At 40.6% G+C, this 26,042-nt stretch overlaps 1 protein-coding gene across 1 annotated transcript in view; it reads left to right on the top strand.

The window, feature by feature from the left end:
* Positions 1-6,596: 6,596 nt before the first annotated feature.
* Positions 6,597-26,042, top strand: part of kansl1l (KAT8 regulatory NSL complex subunit 1-like) — a 120,061-nt gene continuing 100,615 nt past the window's right edge. Inside the window, exons 1-2 of the mRNA XM_060928588.1 lie at positions 6,597-6,698; positions 9,109-10,248. Of these exons, the coding sequence (XP_060784571.1) occupies positions 9,188-10,248 (1,061 nt within the window). The 5' untranslated portion in view covers positions 6,597-6,698; positions 9,109-9,187. The remainder of the gene's footprint in view (positions 6,699-9,108; positions 10,249-26,042) is intronic.

Raw genomic sequence — 26,042 nt, forward strand, 5'->3', positions numbered from 1 at the left:
AAACATTCATACACTTCTACACTAAACACTCACACACTTCTACACTAAACACTCACTCAGTCTATCAAAATCACACACTTCTACACTAAACATTCATACACTTCTACACTAAACACTCACACACTTCTACACTAAACACTCACTCAGTCTATCAAAATCACACACTTCTACACTAAACACTCACACAGTCTATCAAAATCACACACTTCTACACTAAACATTCATACACTTCTACACTAAACACTCACACACTTCTACACTAAACACTCACTCAGTCTATCAAAATCACACACTTCTACACTAAACACTCACTCAGTCTCAAAATCACACACTTCTACACTAAACACTCACTCAGTCTATCAAAATCACACACTTCTACACTAAACACTGACTCAGTCTATCAAAATCACACACTTCTACGCTAAACACTGACTCAGTCTATCAAAATCACACACTTCTACACTAAACACTCACAAAGTCTATCAAAATCACACACTTCTACACTAAACACTCAGTCTATCAAAATCACACACTTCTACACTAAACACTCACTCAGTCTATCAAAATCACACACTTCTGCACTAAACACTGACTCAGTCTATCAAAATCACACACTTCTACACTAAACACTCACACACTTCTACACTAAACACTCACCCAGTCTATCAAAATCACACACTTCTACGCTAAACACTGACTCAGTCTATCAAAATCACACACTTCTACACTAAACACTCACACACTTCTACACTAAACACTCACTCAGTCTATCAAAATCACACACTTCTACACTAAACACTCACACACTTCTACACTAAACACTCACTCAGTCTATCAAAATCACACACTTCTACACTAAACACTCACTCAGTCTATTCACACACTTCTACACTAAACACTCACACACTTCTACACTAAACACTCACTCAGTCTATCAAACTCACACACTTCTACACTAAACACTGACTCAGTCTATCAAAATCACACACTTCTACACTAAACACTCACAGAGTCTAGCAAAATCACACTTCTACACTAAACACTCACTCAGTCTATCAAAATCACACACTTCTACACTAAACACTCACACACTTCTACACTAAACACTGACTCAGTCTATCAAAATCACACACTTCTACACTAAACATTCATACACTTCTACACTAAACACTCACACACTTCTACACTAAACACTCAGTCTATCAAAATCACACACTTCTACACTAAACACTCACACACTTCTACACTAAACACTCACTCAGTCTATCAAAATCACACACTTCTACACTAAACACTCACTCAGTCTATCAAAATCACACACTTCTGCACTAAACACTGACTCAGTCTATCAAAATCACACACTTCTACACTAAACACTCACACACTTCTACACTAAACACTCACTCAGTCTATCAAAATCACACACTTCTACGCTAAACACTGACTCAGTCTATCAAAATCACACACTTCTACACTAAACACTCACACACTTCTACACTAAACACTCACTCAGTCTATCAAAATCACACACTTCTACACTAAACACTCACACACTTCTACACTAAACACTCACTCAGTCTATCAAAATCACACACTTCTACACTAAACACTCACTCAGTCTATTCACACACTTCTACACTAAACACTCACACACTTCTACACTAAACACTCACTCAGTCTATCAAACTCACACACTTCTACACTAAACACTGACTCAGTCTATCAAAATCACACACTTCTACACTAAACACTCACAGAGTCTAGCAAAATCACACTTCTACACTAAACACTCACTCAGTCTATCAAAATCACACACTTCTACACTAAACACTCACACACTTCTACACTAAACACTGACTCAGTCTATCAAAATCACACACTTCTACACTAAACATTCATACACTTCTACACTAAACACTCACACACTTCTACACTAAACACTCACTCAGTCTATCAAAATCACACACTTCTACACTAAACATTCATACACTTCTACACTAAACACTCACACACTTCTACACTAAACACTCACTCAGTCTATCAAAATCACACACTTCTACACTAAACATTCATACACTTCTACACTAAACACTCACACACTTCTACACTAAACACTCACTCAGTCTATCAAAATCACACACTTCTACACTAAACACTCACACAGTCTATCAAAATCACACACTTCTACACTAAACATTCATACACTTCTACACTAAACACTCACACACTTCTACACTAAACACTCACTCAGTCTATCAAAATCACACACTTCTACACTAAACACTCACTCAGTCTCAAAATCACACACTTCTACACTAAACACTCACTCAGTCTATCAAAATCACACACTTCTACACTAAACACTGACTCAGTCTATCAAAATCACACACTTCTACGCTAAACACTGACTCAGTCTATCAAAATCACACACTTCTACACTAAACACTCACAAAGTCTATCAAAATCACACACTTCTACACTAAACACTCAGTCTATCAAAATCACACACTTCTACACTAAACACTCACTCAGTCTATCAAAATCACACACTTCTGCACTAAACACTGACTCAGTCTATCAAAATCACACACTTCTACACTAAACACTCACACACTTCTACACTAAACACTGACTCAGTCTATCAAAATCACACACTTCTACACTAAACACTCACAGAGTCTAGCAAAATCACACTTCTACACTAAACACTCACTCAGTCTATCAAAATCACACACTTCTACACTAAACACTCACACACTTCTACACTAAACACTGACTCAGTCTATCAAAATCACACACTTCTACACTAAACATTCATACACTTCTACACTAAACACTCACACACTTCTACACTAAACACTCACTCAGTCTATCAAAATCACACACTTCTACACTAAACATTCATACACTTCTACACTAAACACTCACACACTTCTACACTAAACACTCACTCAGTCTATCAAAATCACACACTTCTACACTAAACACTCACTCAGTCTCAAAATCACACACTTCTACACTAAACACTCACTCAGTCTATCAAAATCACACACTTCTACACTAAACACTGACTCAGTCTATCAAAATCACACACTTCTACGCTAAACACTGACTCAGTCTATCAAAATCACACACTTCTACACTAAACACTCACAAAGTCTATCAAAATCACACACTTCTACACTAAACACTCAGTCTATCAAAATCACACACTTCTACACTAAACACTCACTCAGTCTATCAAAATCACACACTTCTGCACTAAACACTGACTCAGTCTATCAAAATCACACACTTCTACACTAAACACTCACACACTTCTACACTAAACACTCACCCAGTCTATCAAAATCACACACTTCTACGCTAAACACTGACTCAGTCTATCAAAATCACACACTTCTACACTAAACACTCACACACTTCTACACTAAACACTCACTCAGTCTATCAAAATCACACACTTCTACACTAAACACTCACACACTTCTACACTAAACACTCACTCAGTCTATCAAAATCACACACTTCTACACTAAACACTCACTCAGTCTATTCACACACTTCTACACTAAACACTCACACACTTCTACACTAAACACTCACTCAGTCTATCAAACTCACACACTTCTACACTAAACACTGACTCAGTCTATCAAAATCACACACTTCTACACTAAACACTCACAGAGTCTAGCAAAATCACACTTCTACACTAAACACTCACTCAGTCTATCAAAATCACACACTTCTACACTAAACACTCACACACTTCTACACTAAACACTGACTCAGTCTATCAAAATCACACACTTCTACACTAAACATTCATACACTTCTACACTAAACACTCACACACTTCTACACTAAACACTCACTCAGTCTATCAAAATCACACACTTCTACACTAAACATTCATACACTTCTACACTAAACACTCACACACTTCTACACTAAACACTCACTCAGTCTATCAAAATCACACACTTCTACACTAAACACTCACACAGTCTATCAAAATCACACACTTCTACACTAAACATTCATACACTTCTACACTAAACACTCACACACTTCTACACTAAACACTCACTCAGTCTATCAAAATCACACACTTCTACACTAAACATTCATACACTTCTACACTAAACACTCACACACTTCTACACTAAACACTCACTCAGTCTATCAAAATCACACACTTCTACACTAAACATTCATACACTTCTACACTAAACACTCACACACTTCTACACTAAACACTCACTCAGTCTATCAAAATCACACACTTCTACACTAAACACTCACACAGTCTATCAAAATCACACACTTCTACACTAAACATTCATACACTTCTACACTAAACACTCACACACTTCTACACTAAACACTCACTCAGTCTATCAAAATCACACACTTCTACACTAAACACTCACTCAGTCTCAAAATCACACACTTCTACACTAAACACTCACTCAGTCTATCAAAATCACACACTTCTACACTAAACACTGACTCAGTCTATCAAAATCACACACTTCTACGCTAAACACTGACTCAGTCTATCAAAATCACACACTTCTACACTAAACACTCACAAAGTCTATCAAAATCACACACTTCTACACTAAACACTCAGTCTATCAAAATCACACACTTCTACACTAAACACTCACACACTTCTACACTAAACACTCACTCAGTCTATCAAAATCACACACTTCTACACTAAACACTCACTCAGTCTATTCACACACTTCTACACTAAACACTCACACACTTCTACACTAAACACTCACTCAGTCTATCAAACTCACACACTTCTACACTAAACACTCACTCAGTCTATCAAAATCACACACTTCTACACTAAACACTCACACACTTCTACACTAAACACTCACACAGTCTATCAAACTCACACACTTCTACACTAAACACTCACACACTTCTACACTAAACACTCACTCAGTCTATCAAAATCACACACTTCTACACTAAACACTCACTCAGTCTATCAAAATCACACACTTCTACACTAAACACTCACACAGTCTATCAAAATCACACACTTCTACACTAAACACTCACACACTTCTACACTAAACACTCACTCAGTCTATCAAAATCACACACTTCTACACTAAACACTCACACACTTCTACACTAAACACTCACTCAGTCTATCAAAATCACACACTTCTACACTAAACACTCACTCAGTCTATCAAAATCACACACTTCTACACTAAACACTGACTCAGTCTATCTAGTGTGTGATTTTGATAGACTGAGTGAGTGTTTAGTGTAGAAGTGTGTGATTTTGATAGACTGAATGAGTGTTTAGTGTAGAAGTGTGTGAGTGTTTAGTGTAGAAGTGTGTGAGTGTTTAGTGTAGAAGTGTGTGAGTGTTTAGTGTAGAAGTGAGTGAGTGTTTAGTGAAGTGTGTGAGTGTTTAGTGTAGAAGTGTGTGAGTGTTTAGTGTAGAAGTGAGTGAGTGTTTAGTGTAGAAGTGAGTGAGTGTTTAGTGTAGAAGTGTGTGAGTGTTTAGTGTAGAAATGAGTGAGTGTTTAGTGTAGAAATGAGTGAGTGTTTAGTGTAGAAGTGTGTGAGTGTTTAGTGTAGAAATGAGTGAGTGTTTAGTGTAGAAGTGTGTGAGTGTTTAGTGTAGAAGTGTGTGAGTGTTTAGTGTAGAAGTGTGTGAGTGTTTAGTGTAGAAGTGAGTGAGTGTTTAGTGTAGAAATGAGTGAGTGTTTAGTGTAGAAGTGTGTGAGTGTTTAGTGTAGAAGTGAGTGAGTGTTTAGTGTAGAAGTGTGTGAGTGTTTAGTGTAGAAGTGTGTGTGTTTAGTGTAGAAGTGAGTGAGTGTTTAGTGAAGTGTGTGAGTGTTTAGTGTAGAAGTGTGTGAGTGTTTAGTGTAGAAGTGAGTGAGTGTTTAGTGTAGAAGTGAGTGAGTGTTTAGTGTAGAAGTGTGTGAGTGTTTAGTGTAGAAGTGAGTGAGTGTTTAGTGTAGAAGTGTGTGAGTGTTTAGTGTAGAAGTGTGTGTGTTTAGTGTAGAAGTGAGTGAGTGTTTAGTGTAGAAGTGTGTGAGTGTTTAGTGTAGAAGTGTGTGAGTGTTTAGTGTAGAAGTGAGTGAGTGTTTAGTGTAGAAGTGAGTGAGTGTTTAGTGTAGAAGTGAGTGAGTGTTTAGTGTAGAAGTGTGTGAGTGTTTAGTGTAGAAGTGAGTGAGTGTTTAGTGTAGAAGTGTGTGAGTGTTTAGTGTAGAAGTGAGTGAGTGTTTAGTGTAGAAGTGAGTGAGTGTTTAGTGTAGAAGTGTGTGAGTGTTTAGTGTAGAAGTGAGTGAGTGTTTAGTGTAGAAGTGTGTGAGTGTTTAGTGTAGAAGTGTGTGTGTTTAGTGTAGAAGTGAGTGAGTGTTTAGTGTAGAAGTGTGTGAGTGTTTAGTGTAGAAGTGTGTGAGTGTTTAGTGTAGAAGTGAGTGAGTGTTTAGTGTAGAAGTGAGTGAGTGTTTAGTGTAGAAGTGTGTGAGTTCGGACTCCGCTTGATTCAGGACACGTTGCCATGGTGACCGCACTACGACGCGCGAGACTCTCCTGCTGGAGCAGTGTGCTCAGTCCTGCGCGAGCGCACTCCGGGTTTCTGTTGGATTCTCGCGCGCGCGCTGTTTACCGGCGGTTTCTCTCCTCTGCACTCTCCGCTTCCGGTAAGTTTTATTTTTATTTATTTTTTTGCATACGTCCTTACATTTCTGTTAAATCATACCCGTGAACAATTACTGCGATTTAACAGGAACATGAGTCACAAAGATGTCTCGGCTGTAGTTTATAGCGCGATGTAAAGTAAACGGTTGATTCCCGGTTTACATTCCACCGGTTTCTCCGGGTTCAGACCCGGCTCCGCTCAATCTCAACTCCGGACCTTTGGGAAAGCTCGGGCTCGAGGTCTGTCCTAAACCGCGCACTAGTGCACTCAGTAGGATGTCAGAAATTATGCATACCGCGGTTGCTATGGTTACTATAGGTGGCCTATTCAGTTAGTGTCGCGCGGTTTGGGCCGAAGCCTGATACCTGACACCCCCCCCCCCCCCCCCCCCAAATATATACACACAAAACAGCATGCTGGTTAAAGCATATAAATAAACCCAAATAAAAGGATTTTTCACTGTTTACATTTATAGCAAAATCCAAAATTAAACTTTATACATGTAAAGAGAGTAGATTTTATTTGTCTAGAAATAATTTTTTAAGCAGAAAAAACTGACGACACTTTTGTAAAGTCTACAAAAAATCAAACTTTACATTCAAAAATATGAGCATGGTGTCACACAAAATGTAAAGCAATTTAAATCTGGTTTCCTCAACAATGAAAAAAAAGGTGACATGATTTATGACATTAGGCTTTACAGGCAGTTATTAATGCCATGTTGAAGCCATGGCCCTAATGGATAGAGAAACAGCTTTGGGACCAAAAGGACACTGGTTTGATTCCCTGGACCAGCAGGAATGGCTGCTGTGCCCTTATGTCATGCACCTAACCTTGCTCGGTGATCTGGGATGTTGTACGTCTGCTAAATGCCATTAGTGTAATGTATTAAAGGATACCGGAACAAATATATGACTTGAATAAGTACAAGTCTGAGTCCAAGTTCTGGAAAAGTATCACTCAAGGTTTGGTTCTAAAAAATAATTCACTATTCAATAATTAGGGCGGCACGGTGGTGTAGTGGTTAGCACTGTCGCCTCACAGCAAGAAGGTCCGGGTTCGAGACCCGTGGCTGGCGAGGGCCTTTCTGTGCGGAGTTTGCATGTTGTCCGCGTGGGTTTCCTCCGGGTGCTCCGGTTTCCCCCACAGTCCAAAGACATGCAGGTTAGGTTAACTGGTGACTCTAAATTGACCGTAGGTGTGAATGGTTGTCTATGTGTCAGCCCTGTGATGACCTGGCGACTTGTCCAGGGTGTACCCCGCCTTTCGCCCGTAGTCAGCTGGGGTAGGCTCCAGCTTGCCTGTGGCTACAGATAATGAGATGAGACAATCAAAATTTAGAGAATTTTTTATTTGGAAATAATTTTGCAAGCTATATTCCCTCTGAACATTTTAATATACAGTGTTGTGCAAAAGCATTAGGTGTATGTAAAGAAAAAAATGGTTTCAAAAATAACGAACTGAAATGTTTCAACATAAAAAAATACTATAAATTTTATAAGTAAGCCATAATAAATGAAACTCAATCAATATTTGGTGTGAGCCGACCCTTTGCTTTAAAAAAAAAAAATAGTCTCAGGTCCAATTAGTGCAGTAGGTTTTACTGAGCATGTTGCAGAACCAGCCACAGTTCTTCTGGACACTTTGACTGTCACACTTGCTTCTTCATTTTGCATCAAAACCCAGTAGTCTTCATTATTATTATTTTTTTTTTTAATTCTGAAAAGTGGTCTCTTATGTAATATGCTGCTCAGGAAGAAACTTTTTTTCCCCTGTAACATTTACTTTTGGGCTGGAAAACAAACATTTGGAACTCTAAAATGTTTTTTGTACTGACTCAATAATGTAAAAGTCATACAGTAGAAATCTATAACAAAGATTGTATGAAAAAAAGGTTGCCTAAGACTTTTGCACAACACTCTAACTGGATATTTGGTATAGATTCATGACATATAATCCCACCTTCAGGTGTCAGCTCAGGTTATAACACTACAAAATATGGAAAATTTCAAGGGGGTGAATACTTATGCATGGCACTGTATTTTGTTTGGGTATTACAAACATTTCCAGAACCAATAAAAAGTGTTTATGACAGGATTACTTGGGTGTCACTGACTCAGATCATTGTCTGACATGCTTTGAGTTACAATATTATTGTTTAACCAATGTCCATGCAACTTGAACAATATTTACTTGATACTATATCTGTCTTTCATCATCTTTGTAGCACCTTGCTTCAATATAATTTAACTCAAAGCATAAAAAATCATATAATGGTTAAAATAATTCAGTGGAATAAAATTCAGCAATTCCAGTTCACAGCATAGGCTAGATTAAAACATGAAATTTGGTGATCCATTAAGTTCCAGTCTACAACACATGAGGTTAATCATTTCTGTTCTTATTTCTAGCCCAAGATACTGAATAACTGATCTCCACTTGCCTTGTTTTTTAAGCACACCAGAAATTTGTGAAAGAATTTGGTTCAGAATGCCACCAACCCTCGACAAGACTTTAGAGAAAGACCACAGGATTCACATTTCAACTCCAGTTTTGACCCGAGATGTCGATTCCAGCAGAGACCTGGATCCTCAGATTAAACTGATGGATGACAGCTATGCTAGGTTTTGGTTGAATCTCTCCCCCTTGTCCACTTTAGACTCCTGCAGGATGAAAAGTTCTCTAGAGCTACCAGAGATACCCCAACAGTCACTGGTTCACAACTCAGAGTCTTTTAAAATAGAGCCCCAGCCGAACTTGGGATCTTTGCTTGGCTGTGTGTTCATAGATGAAAGTGGTGCAGATTGCCCATTGCTTCATGAGGACTCCAATTTCAAACAACAAACAGTAGCTGAAGAGCAGTCCAGGAATGTTTCCAAAGATGATCAGAACCGAATGCAAACTTCGTCACCTCTGCAGTACTTCCATTGTGAAAGTGAATCTCTTTCTTCATCAAGATCAAGCGGAATCAGGAACAGCAACCAGAGCACTGCTGTAAGACCACTATGGAACTTGGCATCTCACAGCACAGTGCAAGAGGGAGTGGGTGCTTGGAGAATGCGACTCGCTTCTCAATACCGTGTATTAGCAACTCGCACGGACCAAGTGAAACTGAGGCTTCATGCACTCCTGGCTGGAAATTTTCTGCAAAATTTCAGCAAGCAACTAGATGAAATGAAGAGGAAATTCTCAACCATGCCCACCAAAATTGGACCTAATCCACTCAGTCCTGCAGAAAACAAATGTACTAATGCTTTGGGGGCTCATGAGGAAACAAATTGTCTTCCTGATCACTCTTCAGGGCAGAAATCCTCAAGGTTTTGTGGTCCAGCAGTGCATCAGGGAAGTGGCACCCTTAGCAGTTCCTTTGAATGGTCCTTGGTGGAGAAAAGCTCTGAGAGTGTGCAGCTTCTCAGAGATGTACAGAGTTTAGTACAGGGTGGACAGGCAGTACTTCATGAAGCACAGCAGGCTTTGGACTCAGATGCTACAGAAAGCAGCTCAGATGATGAATGGGAAGAAGAAACAAGAGGAAAGAGACCCAGATCAGGGTGAGTGTGACACAAAGGTGATTTTTATTTATTATAGCTATGTTCTATCATGTTATGTACTCTAGGCCTTTTCAGTCCATTGATGTTTATGTTCAGTTTACTTATTAGGAATGTTACTGTGAGTTGGCCTAGTGGTTGGCGTATCCGTCTCTCGATCGTGAGTTCTACTCACGGTCAGGTCATACCAAAGACCATCATAAAAATGGTACCTACTGCCGTCTGGAAAAGCACGCTGCAATACAGATGCGAGTGGGGAGTCAAACTCTCACGGTTACCATGAGGACTAGGCCCCCACTGTAACCCTAGCTATGTAATAGGCGAGAGGCCGAGGGAAACGGAGATCAGTGCCGACCTGTGCGTCACATGGCATGGGAAGGGACTTTGACTTATTAGGAATGAATGATTCACTTACCAAGGTCATCTCTTACACGATATGGCCAAAGGTTTGTGGACACTTGACCACGACACCTATATGGTCTTGTTGAACATCCCATTCCAGATTTAGTCCCCCTTTGCTGTTATAATAACCTCCACTCTTCTGGGAAGGCGCTGCACTAGATTTTGAGGCATGGGTGTGATGATTTGTGTTCATTCAGCTACAAGAGCATTAGTGAGATCAGGCACTGATGTCAGGTGAGTAGTAATGTCTGCGGTGCAGTCAGTGTTCCAGTTCATCTCAGAAGTGTTCAGTGGGGCTCTGTGCAGGGCACTCGAGTTCTTCCACTCCAGACTTGGCATACCATGTCTTCATGGAGCTCGCTTTGTGCACAGAGACATTGTCATGATGTAACAGGTTTGTGCCCATTAATTCTAGTGAAGGGAAATTGTAATCCTAAATTTTGACATTCTGTGCTTCCAACCTTATGGCAACAGTTTGGGGAAGACTTGAATAGCTGTTATGGTCAGGTATCCACATACCTTTAGCCATATAATATATCTAGGTCATCTATTGTGACCAAAAGGTTAACTAAAACAAAACATTTATTGGCTGCATAAGTATGACCCCAAGGATCAGCACTTGTTAGAACCACTTGTGTGCTGCAGTTACAGCTGCACATCTTCTGGGACATACAGTGGTGCTTGAAAGTTTGTGAACCCTTTAGAATTGTCTATATTTCTGCATAAGTATGACCTAAAACATCATCAGATTTTCACACAAATCCTAAAAGTAGATAAAGAGAACCCCGTTAAACAAATGAGACAAAAATATTATACTTGGTCATTTATTTATTGAGGAAAATGATCCAATATTACATATCTGTGAGTGGCAAAAGTATGTGAACCATTGCTTTCAGTATCTGGTGTGACCCCCTTGTGCAGCAATAACTGCACCTAAACATTTCCGGTAACTGTTGATCAGTCCTGCACACTGGCTTGGAGGAATTTTAGCCCATTCCTCCATACAGAACAGCTTCAACTCTGGGATGTTGGTGGGTTTCCTCACATGAACTGCTCGCTTCAGATCCTTCCACAACATTTTGATTGGATTAAGGTCAGGACTTTGACTTGGCCATTCCAAAACATTAACTTTATTCTTCTTTAACCATTCTTTGGTAGAACGACTTGTGTGCTTAGGGTCGTTGTCTTGCTGCATGACCCACCTTCTCTTGAGATTCAGTTCATGGACAGAAGTCCTGATATTTTCCTTTAGAATTCGCTGGTATAGCTCAGAATTCATTGTTCCATCAATGATGGCAAGCCGTCCTGGCCCAGATGCAGCAAAACAGCCCCAAACCATGATACTACCACCACCATGTTTCACAGATGGGATAAGGTTCTTATGCTGGAATGCAGTGTTTTCCTTTCTCCAAACATAACGCTTCTTATTTAAACCAAAAAGTTCTATTTTGGTCTCATCTGTCCACAAAACATTTTGCAATAGCCTTCTGGCTTGTCCACATGATCTTTAGCAAACTGCAGATGAGCAGCAATATTCTTTTTGGAGAGCAGTGACTTTCTCCTTGCAACCCTGCCATGCACACCATTGTTGTTCAGTGTTCTCCTGATGGTGGACTCATGAACATTAACATTAGCCAATGTGATAGAGGCGTTCAGTTGCTTAGAAGTTACCCTGGGGTACTTTGTGACCTTGCCAACTATTACACACCTTGCTCTTGGAGTGATCTTTGTTGGTTGACCACTCCTGGGGAGGGTAACAATGGCCTTGAATTTCCTCCATTTGTACACAATCTGTCTGACTGTGGATTGGTGGAGTCCAAACTCTTTAGAGATGGTTTTGTAACCTTTTCCAGCCTGATGAGCATCAACAATGCTTTTTCTGAGGTCCTCAGAAATCTCCTTTGTTCATGCCATGATACACTTCCACAAACATGTGTTGTGAAGATCAGACTTTGATAGATTCCTGTTCTTTAAATAAAACAGGGTGCCCACTCACACCTGATTATCATCCCATTGATTGAAAACACCTGACTCTAATTCCACCTTCACATTGACTGCTAATCCTAGAGGTTCACATACTTTTGCCACTCACAGATATGTAATATTGAATCATTTTCCTCAATAAATAAATGACCAAGTATAATATTTTTGTCTCATTTGTTTAACTGGGTTCTCTTTATCTACTTTTAGGACTTGTGTGAAAATCTGATGATGTTTTAGGTCATATTTATGCAGAAATATAGAAAATTCTAAAGGGTTCACAAACTTTCAAGCACTACTGTATCTCTATTAACTTTGCACATCTTGAGCCTGATATTTTTGCCCAATCTTGTTCGGAAAGTGCTCAAGCTCTTGGATGGTTAGGTCTGGTTTTTAACTGGGTCATTCTAACACGTTCAGTTTTCTTGGTTTTGAAGCACTTCATTTGTCCTGTTGGAAGACATGCCAGTCTGAAATCTCTTGCAGACTGAAACGGGTTTTCTTCGAGAATTGCCATATATTTGACTCCATCCATCTCACCTTCAATACTGACCAGTTCTCCAGTGCTACCACAACATTATACTACCACCACCATGCTTCACTATGGGGATGGTGTTCTCAGGGTATTGGGTTTCCTTCAAATATAGCACTTTATGCCAATGGCAAAAAGTTCAGTTTTGGTCTCATCATACCAGAGAACTTTTTTTTTTCCCCCACATGCTTGCTGAGTCTCCAACATGCCTTTTGGAAAACTTGAAATAGGATTTTATATGCACTTTTTTCAACAATAGCTATCTTCTTGCCACATGTACATACAATCCTGCTTTGTGGAGTTTCCTGCCATGGCTGTCCTGTAAACAGCTTCTTCCATCTGAGCTGTGGATCTCTCCAGCTCTTTGAATTACCCTTGACCTCTTAGTTCTTTCACTAACCAATGCCTTACTTACCTGGTCACTGACCTTTGGTAGATGGCCTCCTCTAAGCAGAGTTGCCATTGTACTTTAGTCATTCACCATGGGATATATAATGTTTCAGTATGTTCTCTAACAAACTCATGGATCTTCCAGGAAGAGGTGTATTTATATTGCAATCATATGACTTTTTTAATTGCAAACAAGCTGACTTGATTTGAATAATTATGTAACTTTTTTAGTTCAATTAAGTCCATTTCATTTCCAGGTTATAATATTACACAGGTGTGGGGGGGATACTTATTCAGTGCACTGTATATGCACTGTCTTTGGAGTCCCCAAGAGCTCTTCTCATGCTGTGGATCCTCTTCACAATTAAAACCAAATAGTCTTAAGTATGACAGTAGCATACATCAATAACAGACCTGACGAATCACATAGGCGTATATACTGTACTGTGAGAGTCTTGTCTACAAAGTCTTATAATTAAGAACTGTCATGCATGTTGAGACTGGAACGTCTCCAGGAGCACATAAACATCAGTCTCCTGCAGATCAGAGAAAGAGGAAAAAAAGCTTTTAAGACTCTCTGACATCTGGATACAAATAAAACCTTGTGAACAGTTTCAAGCAAAAAGCCTATTTTGCCTTGGGCTAGGTTTCACCTGTCTGGAAATGCCAATGCAATAGCTTCACAATCTCAGCAGGACAGATGTAGTCAAATTCTCCTTTATTATTTCGAGTGGGTGAGATCATATCTCTGTTATAGTCAGGTTTATCATTACTGACCACTTTACATATGAACCAGCACGGATCCATTAATTCCCCAAGAAATAAAAAAAAACTTAATCATTGTTTAGTGAATGCTTAAGTCATAATTGCACTTATCTATCATGACATCAGTTTAACCTGTAAATGAAAGTGCAAAGTAGACAAAAATGTTCATAAAAACACAGATGTGGCCAATGCATTACATCCAAACAGTCAGACAGGACTTCTAAAAGAGGAAGCATAAAAAATCGGTGTAGACGTTAGACAAATGCCCATCAGTGGCAAGCAGAAAGAGGCCATATGAATTGGACATGTAGCATCAGCCATGCACTGATGCAACCATATTTTGTACAAGTAAAGATGATACAATTATTTTTACAAATATCGTAGTCGTATTTTTACCAGTTGGTAATTCTACCAGTTGAAAATATAAGCATGATGGATTCATCAGTGTTGGTTGTTTCAGACAGATCATGAGTACAAATCCATTATTTTTGGTAAATGTCGAAATCTTTTGGACCATAATGGAAATAAGCGCTTGCACTTTGTGTTATCCATTTATTATTAGCTCATCCAACTGATAGGCGATGAGCTTATGCCATCATGTGTTGTCTGTCATCCGTTGTCCATCGTCTGTCCAGCGTCATCCACATTTCATGAAAATCGCGTCTTCTCTCTCAATTCCTCACCGATTTTTATTCTTTTTGACAGGTAGGTGGGTCTGCCTGGGGTGCATATGGCTTCTACACAAATGTGCATAATTGCATTTAATAATGAAGATATGGAGTAATTAAGCCCTAACGAGCAGTTTCCACAGAAATTGCTTCTTCTCCCTCAATTCTTCACCAATTGTGATTCTTTCTGGCGTGAAGGTAGAGGTACTTATGGTGCATATAACTTCTACCCAGATTTGCTTAATTACCATTATTAATGAAGTTATGGACTAATTAAGCCTTAATGAGCAGTTCAACAAAAATCATTCCTTCTCGGTCAATTCCTCGCTGTTTTGGTTTCTTTCTGGCAAATAGGTTGGTATTCCGAGGGTGTATATATATTTTTTATACATATATAGCTTGTATATAATGTATATAGCTTGCAGCATTTATTGTGCAAGGTGGCCCACTTTACATCGTTCCTTTTGGACTAGATGGGGCCAGAGTGAGCTATGCCGTCATTGATGTTCGCATTATGTTATTGTATCGTTTTTATACAATGTAATTTTAATAATGAATAAATCAGTTCAAAAAAATCAGTTCAAAACCGAAATGAGTAACCTGTTTAGCATTAATCAGAGACATCACAGAACATTTTATCGATGCTGCTGGAAATGAACTCCCCCTGCTGAGTTTTATAATTTAAGATGTTGTGGTGTTTAAACAGTAGCTTTAATAGAGAGCATAAAGTTCATGTTTAATAAAATGCATCTTTTATAAAAAAAATACAAATAAAAAAATTGGAAACTATATAATCATCTGAATCACATGTAACATATAATTCACCTTCTCACAACCTTCATTCTTTGGGCCTCAGATGCAGCTTGGAGATTGAGCTCCTGCTGGGTTTTCTCTGTGATGTCTTTTTGTTTATTTTTCTGAGTAAAAGTGTCATACAGAGATATTGTACACACTGAGGAGATTTGAGATGAATGTGTGATGATTTAGACATTCAGTTCTTTGCTAATAAAACTCATTGTGCTTGTTAGCAGCAAAAATAAAGATGCAACTGTCAGACATAAGACATGCCTTGACTGATCAGCTGATGTGGGTAGGGGTAAATGTGTATGCGTTATTTTTGGATTGACTACCTCTTCGTGTTTGCAATCATTTTTGCTTTAGAATATGTTGCATGTGGGTCAGGCTTCAAAGATAAGTTTGGAATTTGAAAAAAAAATTATATTTTAAGCTTGATCTTTCTAGCTAATCTTGATGAACCTATTCTCCTTGCCTGGTTACTTGCAGGTTGGATGGTATGCGGGAAGAGGAAGAGGTGTGTGTGTGTGTGTGTGTGGAGAGTCCAGGAAGTGCACAGGATATCTTTCTTTTGTAATACCCCAGACCGAGCTTCCCAATAAAGAGGGAGAAGAATGACAAAAGCCCATCACTTTATGAGTTCCAGGAACAAAGAAAGTGTGTAGGGTGTGTCCATGATTTTTTTTTTCTTTTTGGCAAGACCGAAGCACGAGCTTGTGGGTAAATGACAGGCTTTGTAAGAGCCTTCATCTCAAGCTGTGCTTAAATGGCCTCACAAAGTCCTCAAAAGTCTCAATGGTGTATTTGGACATTGTCTTTGTGATATTGTGTCCTTTCTGGGTCACGTCGGTCATTCTTTTGGTTTCATCTTCCTTTGTAGTATCCAACAGATATGAAAGGCATTAAAATGAATGATAAATCACACATTCTGAGTAAGTTGCATTTTTTTTGTAGCACAAGAATTTTTAAAATGTGCATGATCCCTTTTAAAATATTGTTTATACCCAGAGTACGACAGTTTGCATTTTCTTTCTGAGACCGGGGTTATGGCAAAGTGGAGTTCCTGTCTTATTCTTTATTTTTGTAATATTGTTCAAGTTGATTTATTCTAATTTATATCAACAATGCTCTTGAAATCTCAATTATGATTAGTCAGAAAGTGTTAATTAATTTTCTACAGTGGTGCTTGAAAGTTTATGAACCCTTTAGAATTTTCTTTATTTCTGCATAAATATGACCCAAAACATCATCAGATTTTCACACAAGTTCTAAAAGTAGATAAAGAGAACCCAGTTAAACAAATGAGACCAAAATATTATACTTGGTCATTTATTTATTGAGGAAAATGATCCAATATTACATATCTGTGAGTGGCAAAAGTATGTGAACCTCTAGGATTAGCAGTTAATTTGAAGGTGAAATTAGAGTCAGGTGTTTTCAATCAATGGGATGACAATCAGGTGTGAGTGGGCACCCTGTTTTATTTAAAGAACAGGGATCTATCAAAGTCTGATCTTCACAACACGTTTGTGGAAGTGTGTCATGGCATGAACAAAGGAGATTTCTGAGGACTTCAGAAAAAGCGTTGTTGATGCTCATCAGGCTGGAAAAGGTTACAAAACCATCTCTAAAGAGTTTGGACTCCACCAATCCACAGTCAGACAGACTGTGTACAAATGGAGGAAATTCAAGACCATTGTTACCCTCCCCAGGAGTGGTCAACCAACAAAGATCACTCCAAGAGCAAGGCATGTAATAGTCAGCGAGGTCACAAAGGACCCCAGGGTAAATTCTAAGCAACTGAAGGCCTCTCTCACATTGGCTAATGTTAATATTCACGAGTCCACCATCAGGAGAACACTGAACAAAAATGGTGTGCATGGCAGGGTTGCAAGGAGAAAGCCACTGCTCTCCAAAAAGAACATTGCTGCTCGTCTGCAGTTTGCTAAAGATCACGTGGACAAGCCAGAAGGCTATTGGAAAAATGTTTTGTGGATGGAGGAGACCAAAATAGAACTTTTTGGTTTAAATGAGAAGTGTTATGTTTGGAGAAAAGAAAACACTGCATTCCAGCATAAGAACCTTATCCCATCTGTGAAATATGGTGGTGGTAATATCATGGTTTTGGGCCAGGATGGTTTGCCATCATTGATGGAACAATGAATTCTGAATTATACCAGCGAATTCTCAAGGAAAATGTCAGGACATCTGTCCATGAACTGAATCTCAAGAGAAGGTGGGTCATGCAGCAAGACAACGACCCTAAGCACACAAGTCGTTCTACCAAAGAATGGTTAAAGAAGAATAAAGTTAATGTTTTGGAATGGCCAAGTCAAAGTCCTGACCTTAATCCAACCGAAATGTTGTGGAAGGACCTGAAGCGAGCAGTTCACATAAGGAAACCCACGAACATCCCAGAGTTGAAGCTGTTCTGTATGGAGGAATGGGCTAAAATTCCTCCAAGCTGGTGTGCAGGACTGATCAACAGTTACTGGAAATGTTTAGTTGCAGTTATTGCTGCACAAGGGGGTCACACCAGATACTGAAAGCAAAGGTTCACATACTTTTGCCACTCACAGATATGTAATATTGGATCGTTTTCCTCAATAAATAAATGAGCAAGTATAATATTTTTGTCTCATTTGTTTAACTGGGTTCTCTTTATCTACTTTTAGAACTTGTGTGAAAATCTGATGTTGTTTTAGGTCATATTTATGCAGAAATATGGAAAATTCTAAAGGGTTCACAAACTTTCACGCACCACTGTACAAGCTGGACATGCCAGCAGAGCAAGGGAAGACTGCGCAAGGCTAACATGACAGCATCAGAGCCTGAGCAGGTTGGGGGCAAGCACATTAGAACAGCTTCAGTTAAACCCACTGCATCACCTCTTGGCCAATCAGAGTCGGAGCAGGTGGTGAATCCACAAAGTGTCTTTGGCAACTGCTTCACCATAGACATTTTTATTGATGGAGTGAAGACCTGCTGCCTCTTGGGTACTGGCTCGGAAGCAACTACTATGTCTGAGACACACTTTAAAAAACAGTTTGAGGGCAAAACGCTGTCTCCTGCAAGGCAGGTTAAATTAACAGCTGCAAACAGGCTGGACATTCCCATAATTGGGTGCCTATACACTGACATTGAGTGTCTTGGTAAGGCACTTCAGGGCAAGTGTGAGTTTGTGCTGCGTGACAGGAAGGAGGACAGGAAAGATGGTGCCCCTGGAATATTAGGCATGAATGTGCTTGCCGAACTGCGTAGCCTCTTCATTGGCTTTGAGGGGGTCAAGAGAATGGATAGGCATAAGAAGCAAGTCACGTGTGCAAGACTGTCTCACAATCTCATGGAAATGGGGAAAGAGGAGCAAATTGTGGGTCGTGATGGGAAGATAGGCTTTGTTAAGGTAGCAGGTAGGGGCAAGTAGGGAGGCTATTGTCATTTCTCCCTGTAGTGAGACAGTCATTGAGGGTTGCTATCGAGTTCCCCCGAAAATTAAATGTCAGGTCTTAGTGGAGGCCTCTTCAACTGCTAACACACCCTCTGGGCTGTTGATAGCCAATGTTCTGGCACATTCAGTGGGTGGTAAGGTCCCAGTGAGACTGATGAACCCAAGTCAGAAGCCAGTCATTCTGCCTCCGAGAGCAAGCGAGTTGTGTAAACCACAGAAGGTTTTGCCTAAGGAGGTGGTGGCTTTTGAAGAGGCAGCAGGTGAGCTCCGGGTCAAAGTGCTTGTGAGTGAGATGCAGGCTAAGTCTAAGAAGGAAGATTCTGTGGCATCGTCTATTCCCGTACAGGCAAATCTTCAGACGCTCACCCCAGACTAAGTGCGTCAACTCAATCAGCTGTTGGAGAAACACCGTGCTGTGTTCTCGCAAGATGACCGCGACTACGGGTACACTACCACAGTAACCCATTGTATTCCAACAGGTGATGCTCACCCCATCAAGCAAAGATATCGCAGGATTCCGCCCCATATATTTCAGGAAGTCAAGCAGCACGTACAAGACCTTGTTGCACAGGGTGTGCTGAAAGAGAGATGCAGCCCGTGGACGTCACATGCTGTTGTGGTGATGAAAAAAGATGGGCCTGTGTGTTTGTTGTGATTACAGGAAGCTGAATAATGTAACATGCAAAGATGCTGATCCACTTCCTAGGGTTGAAGAGTTGCTGGACGCCCTGGGTCAGGCACAACTTTTGTCCTCCTTGGACCTGACTGCAGGTACTTCCAGGTGGCTGTGGCTGAACAAGACCAAGAGAAAACTGCTGTAACCACACCATTCGGGTAGTACCAATGGACATGCATGCTTTTTGGGCTCCGCAATGCCCCCGCGTCATTTCAGTGCCTGATGGAGGCGGTCCTGGGTGACCTGGCTTTTGAGGTTCTACTGGTTTACTTGGACGATGTCCTAGTGTTTTCCAAGGACTCTGGAAGTCATGTGGAGAAGTTAGACTTAGTTTTCGGGCATTTGCAGGAACACCGTTTGAAACTTAAACCCAAAAAGTGCTTCCTGCTCAAGACTGAAGTCAGATTTCTCGGACATTTCGTGTCAGCTGATGGGGTGTGGGTAGATCTGGAGAAGGTGAAGGTCCTGGAGGACTGGCCTGTCCGATGGTCTGTAAAATAAGTCAGACAATTAGTGGGCTTCATGTCATTTTACAGGCGGTTTGTCCCCCGCTTTGCACAGCTAGCAAGGCCCTTACATGCACTGATGGGCAAGGCAAAAAAGGGGGTTGTTAAGGCCCCATCGCAACAATTTGAGTGGAGCAAAGAGTGCCAGGCAGAGTTTGATAGCCTGAGGAAGTGTCTGATGGCACCACCTGTACTCGCATATCCTGTCCTTTGTCTTCCATTCATCGTAACAACAGATGGGAGCTGCCAAGGCCTCGGGGCAGTCTTGAACCAAAAGCAAGAAGGGGTGGAGCAGGTGATAGCCTTCGGGAGTCTGGACACAATCACAGGAATTACAGTGTGTTTAAGCTAGAGTTACTTGCCCTTAAATTGGCAGTCGCAGAAAAAAATTCTTGACTTGATGCTCTATTCTAGGTTCACTGTAATTATGGATCATAACCCCTTGAGATATTTGGAGACCGCAAACCTCAGCGCAGTAGAACAAAGAGAGGTGGCCCAGTTGGCTGAGTTCAACTTTGAGGTGCACTATAAGCCAGGTGGAATGAACCAAAATGTTGATGTGTTGTCTCGTATCCCAGTGGCTGCAGAGCATGAAGTTGAAGATGTGGAGAAAGACTTCCTGGTTATAAAAGAAGAGGAGGTGCGTGCCTGCTCGTGGCCCGCTGGTGATGTTAGATTGAGAGAGTCAGTGGCACATTCAGCAGCTCAGTCCAGGGTGAGAGGCCAGATCTGTGGCCACAGCTGGGATGAGCTGTGAGAACTACAGGCACAAGATCCTGACATCAGTCCAGTGCTGGCTGCTATGAAAACCCAGGAGAGACCCACGAAACAGGTGCTGCGTTCCATGAGCTGGCCACAGCGGAAACTCATAGGACAGTGGGAGCTACTGAAATTGCAGCACGTTGTCTTGTTCTGGAGATTATGGGATCCTAGAGATGGGGAGGAAGTAAGCCAACTAGTTGTGCCAGTGTCCTTACGATGGGTTGTGTACGAGACACAACGTGACCATGGAGGGCATTTCCATGAGGGCACAATTGTGGTTTTGAAGCGGAGCTGCTATTGGCCTGCTAAGGCTAAAGATATGAAGTGCTGGGTACAGCAATGCAAGTGCTGTGCTTTGACCAGGGATGTGTTCCCAAAGACTCAGGCCCCCATGACCTGCACCAATGTGGTGGGCCCCCTGGAAGTGCTCACTATGCCGGAGGGTACGGAAATGTCCTTGTGCTTACCGATATGTTTACGAGGTTCATCATCACGGTGGGCGGCACGGTGGTGTAGTGGTTAGCACTGTCGCCTCACAGTAAGAAGGTCCGGGTTTGAGCCCCGTGGCCGGCGAGGGCCTTTCTGTGCGGAGTTTGCATGTTCTCCCCGTGTCCGCGTGGGTTTCCTCCGGGTGCTTCGGTTTCCCCCACAGTCCAAAGACATGCAGGTTAGGTTAACTGGTGACTCTAAATTGAGCGTAGGTGTGAATGTGAGTGTGAATGGTTGTCTGTGTCTATGTGTCAGCCCTGTGATGACCTGGCGACTTGTCCAGGGTGTACCCTGCCTTTCGCCCGTAGTCAGCTGGCATAGGCTCCAGCTTGCCTGCGACCCTGTAGAAGGATAAAGCGGCTAGAGATAATGAGATGAGATCATCACGGTGCCAACCAAAGATCAATCTGCACGAACGACAGCAAATGCACTAATTGAGAATTGGTTTGTGTTTTATGGTTATTCTGCCAGATTGCACTCTGACCAAGGCCGTAGTTTTGAGGCCAGTGTCATAAAAGAGCTCTGCCGTGCTTATGGGATCGCTAAGAGTAGAACAAGTCCTTACCACCCACAGGGCAATGCCCAATGTGAACATCTTAATAGAACGATGCATGACATGTTAAGGTCTCTTCCAGCAGAAGAGAAAAGAAACTGGAAAGAACATCTTCCAGAGTTGACCATGGCATATGATAGTCATGTACATTCCTCCACTGGGTATGCACCCTTTTACTTGCTCTTTGGACGGGATGCGCGACTTCCCAGAGATGTGTTGGGGGCAAGGACCTGGAAGTGAGTGGTGTTGATAACATTGACGACTGGGTCCTTGCCCACCACCAGCAGCTACAGGCAGCAGCAGCTCATGCAGCGTGTAGGGCAGGATAAGAGGCCTTTTGGAAATGCAAGAGGATATATGACCGTAAGGCATGTGGGGCCCTCATTAGGCCAGGAGACAGGGTCCTGTTGCGAAATCATCAACCGAAAGGTAGAAATAAGGTTCAGGATTGGTGGGGGTCAGATCTTTACCTCGTTGTGGCACAAAACCATCCTGATATGCCAGTTTTCACAATTAGACCTGAGGCTGGTGGCCCCACTAGAGTGCAACAGTCCATGACGAGCTCAAGCCCTGTGTTTTTGACGTCCCTATTGCGGGAACAAATCCCCATTTTCATGACTATTTGCCCCATAGTCTTCCACACACTATACTCAGGCTCACCACACACCCACCTACAGTACATCACCCAGTGACATTCCTGACACGGAAAGGGAAGGGGAATATAGTGAACAGTCAGTGGTAGGTGAACACTTGGGGACCCGAGGGGTTGGGTCAGAGGGAGGAACACCATCTGAGGATGCAGATGAGTCTAGTACAGACGGGGAGGATTTGCCAAGGCCCAGCTGGCCTCAAAGAAGTACAAGGGGTCAGCTTCCTATGAGGTTGAGGGACTATGTATTAAAATTGGCCTGAGTGTGATTTTATTTGTTTTTCAGTTATAATGCTCTTCTAACCTGTGTGTAACATATGAATGTATAGTGCACACATGTTGATGTATACTTTGTTTTCTTTGTGAATACTCTATTCTTTGTGTGGAGAAGTCTTGGTGGTGGCAGGGTTTGGAAGGGGGGACTGTGACGAGCCTGTAAAACTGACTGACTTTTAGACCAATAGGAGGGCAAAGCGGATGCAGGGGGCGGAGGAGGCGGGACTTCAGAGAGCAGGAAGAAGATGGCGGCAAACAGATGAAGCCGGTGAGGAGTTTAGGTTGATAAAAAAAAGTCAAGTTTTGCTTAATGGACAGTTTAGCTGATTCCGGAATCATGTTGGTTCATATGGACTGTTGCACTGAGTGCTAAAGGAATTCCCCTCCGAACTGCAATTAATCTACTTCTCCCCAGCTACTGAGTGTTTCCCCTACGAATTCACCTCAGGTGAAATGGACACTGTTGACTGTTCTAATTGAAAGTGGAACCAACAAACTTTATCTGAACTGTTTCCTGAGACACAGACTTATAATCCTGCTTTTGAATGCACTGAATACAACTGATTTTGTTTGGGAAAATAGCCTAACTGCTCTCTAGGACAAATTCGAGTTTGCATACAGGGTTTTAAGTTGAAATTGGTGTAGCCTGCATTTTGTGAGTACTGAATTCAACAGTTGCTGTAATTTCTTTTGTTTTGTTATTTGAAATGATAGTACCTACAGAGGTACTGTAAGGGAAATTATTGAAGGTTATCTATAGGCCTGTAAGGTTTCATTACTGTCCTGGGATGCAGTACTGCTTTAAAAATACTGTAGTTCACTCTACTTTAAAATATTGGTAATTAAAACCCCCACCGCTGTGAATATTTAAGTTTAAAAGTAAGGGTTTAGCCTACATACACATTTATGAAGACTTGAGCTTAAGATGTTGAAGTACTGAGAGCCTCAGTGAAAGCCTCTTTCTGTGGTGTTTATCAGATTTTATTATTTTTTTACTGCTACTTTTATTTTATTCTATGACTCTACCAAGAAAACTAAAAGCTAAGTTAAGGTTTAATAAATTTGCTATTTACCAGTTAATAAATACAGTCTGCTAGTTTGAGTTAAGGGGTGGGAAATAAGGTGGGCACACATTTACGTAGGCATTCATCATACTGACTTACCCACATTTACTTCAGCTGCCCCCAGCAGAGTTAAACCATAAGCAGTTCTCTAGCGTTTCTGTAGGGTATAGCTGCACCCTTACAGCTGCACAATAATGCTTGTTGTCAAGAGATTCAATAAAATCATTAACTACGTTTAAGGCTGCTGTAGTTGTGCTGTGATTTTAATTTTTTTTTTAAACCTGACTGAAAATTAAATCAAATATTATTTATAGATAAAAACTATTTTAATTGTTCACTGACAAGGAATTCTAGTACTTTAGCCAGCACAGATAATTTTGAACAGTAGGATTACCCCTTTTTAACAGGGGAAGTACAAAGGCTGATTTCAAGAGGAATTTCAATTAAAAAGATGTGTCAAAGGTGGCGTAATAAAATCAGCTGCTAACTTTAAATAATAAGGCTCCAAGTTATCAGGACCTGTTAATTTTTTAGTATCTAAAAGTTTGAAGGCTTTATGCACCTCAGGGACTGTAATGGAGCTCCAGGAACAAAGAAAGTGTGTAAGGTCTGTCCATTATTTTTTTTTATATTTTTTTGGTAAAGTTTTCTGTGAGCAGACATTTATTTAATATTTATGGAAGGAGTCTCCAGTGTCAGCACTTTAAATGAAGATGTCCAAAACATAAGAGTTACTTGGTAACATGAAAGGAGAGGCTGGTGAGCAAATAACATTTTTGATTATATCCACATTCACTGGATATGAGCAATCTCTGATTGGCTAATCTACTACTAGGCTATCACAGCGGTCTCAAAAGTAGCCGGTCACCGGCGGCAAATCGCCAGCTATGGCTTGTTATGCCGCCAGCTATTGTCAGTCGAGTCACAAAATTTAATATTAAATATTTCTGACAGCAAAAAAAGTTGTGAACGTAAATTACATCCACATCCATCCGTTTTCCTGCCCAATTTGGGCGGTTTTAAGTGCAATTTGGCAGGTTTTGAACATATTTTGGGCTGTAAAACGTCAGCAGTATCTGGCAACATATTTTTTTACTTAATACAAGAAATTAATGGATGCCAACGTTTTTGCCAAAATGGTATTTTATTTTCCATTGTTTAGACAGCTTCAGCATCATACTGTGAGATTCTGTTCAAATTGTTTTTTTCTTCTATGAAGCCTGAGCCATTTATTTTATTACTTTATAATTATTGTTTAATTTAGTCTTCAGGAGAGACTGCCTGCACACAGTACTAGTATTAATAGTTTTTTTCTTACATGAAAGCTGAGGCATTTATATTATATTTTAAGGTAACTTCATGTTGTGCTGTGAAGTTCTATGTACTTTAACTTTTGAACCAACAGGTGCATTTGGATAAGTAAAGCCTATTTTTCTGCATTTTTGTAGTCCTGGTAATCTTTTATATTGGTAAAGTTGTTTATAGGACCATTTCTCAGTGTCTGTTTTTTTAATCAATAGTTTTTCAGTAATAACTTAATATTTAACATATCACTCAATTTTAAACAACCCCCGCGCCTCCCCCATAGTTTCCAAAATTTCTGTGGGAAACACTGGCGTGCATAACAACGCTAATCAAGCTTAAGCTAGACGACCCGCCTCACATACCCGTCCTGGGTAAATGTTATCCCAATTTTAGATGGCCTGTTCCAAACCATCCCGCCCCATGAAAAATTCGTACTTGCATGCATATCTATCTATCTATCTATCTATCTATCTATCTATCTATCTATCTATCTATCTATCTATCTATCTATCTATCTATCTATCTATCTCCCTGCAC

The sequence above is a fragment of the Neoarius graeffei genome, chromosome 9 (genome assembly GCF_027579695.1).
Source record: "Neoarius graeffei isolate fNeoGra1 chromosome 9, fNeoGra1.pri, whole genome shotgun sequence".
In the NCBI taxonomy this organism is placed as follows: domain Eukaryota; kingdom Metazoa; phylum Chordata; class Actinopteri; order Siluriformes; family Ariidae; genus Neoarius; species Neoarius graeffei.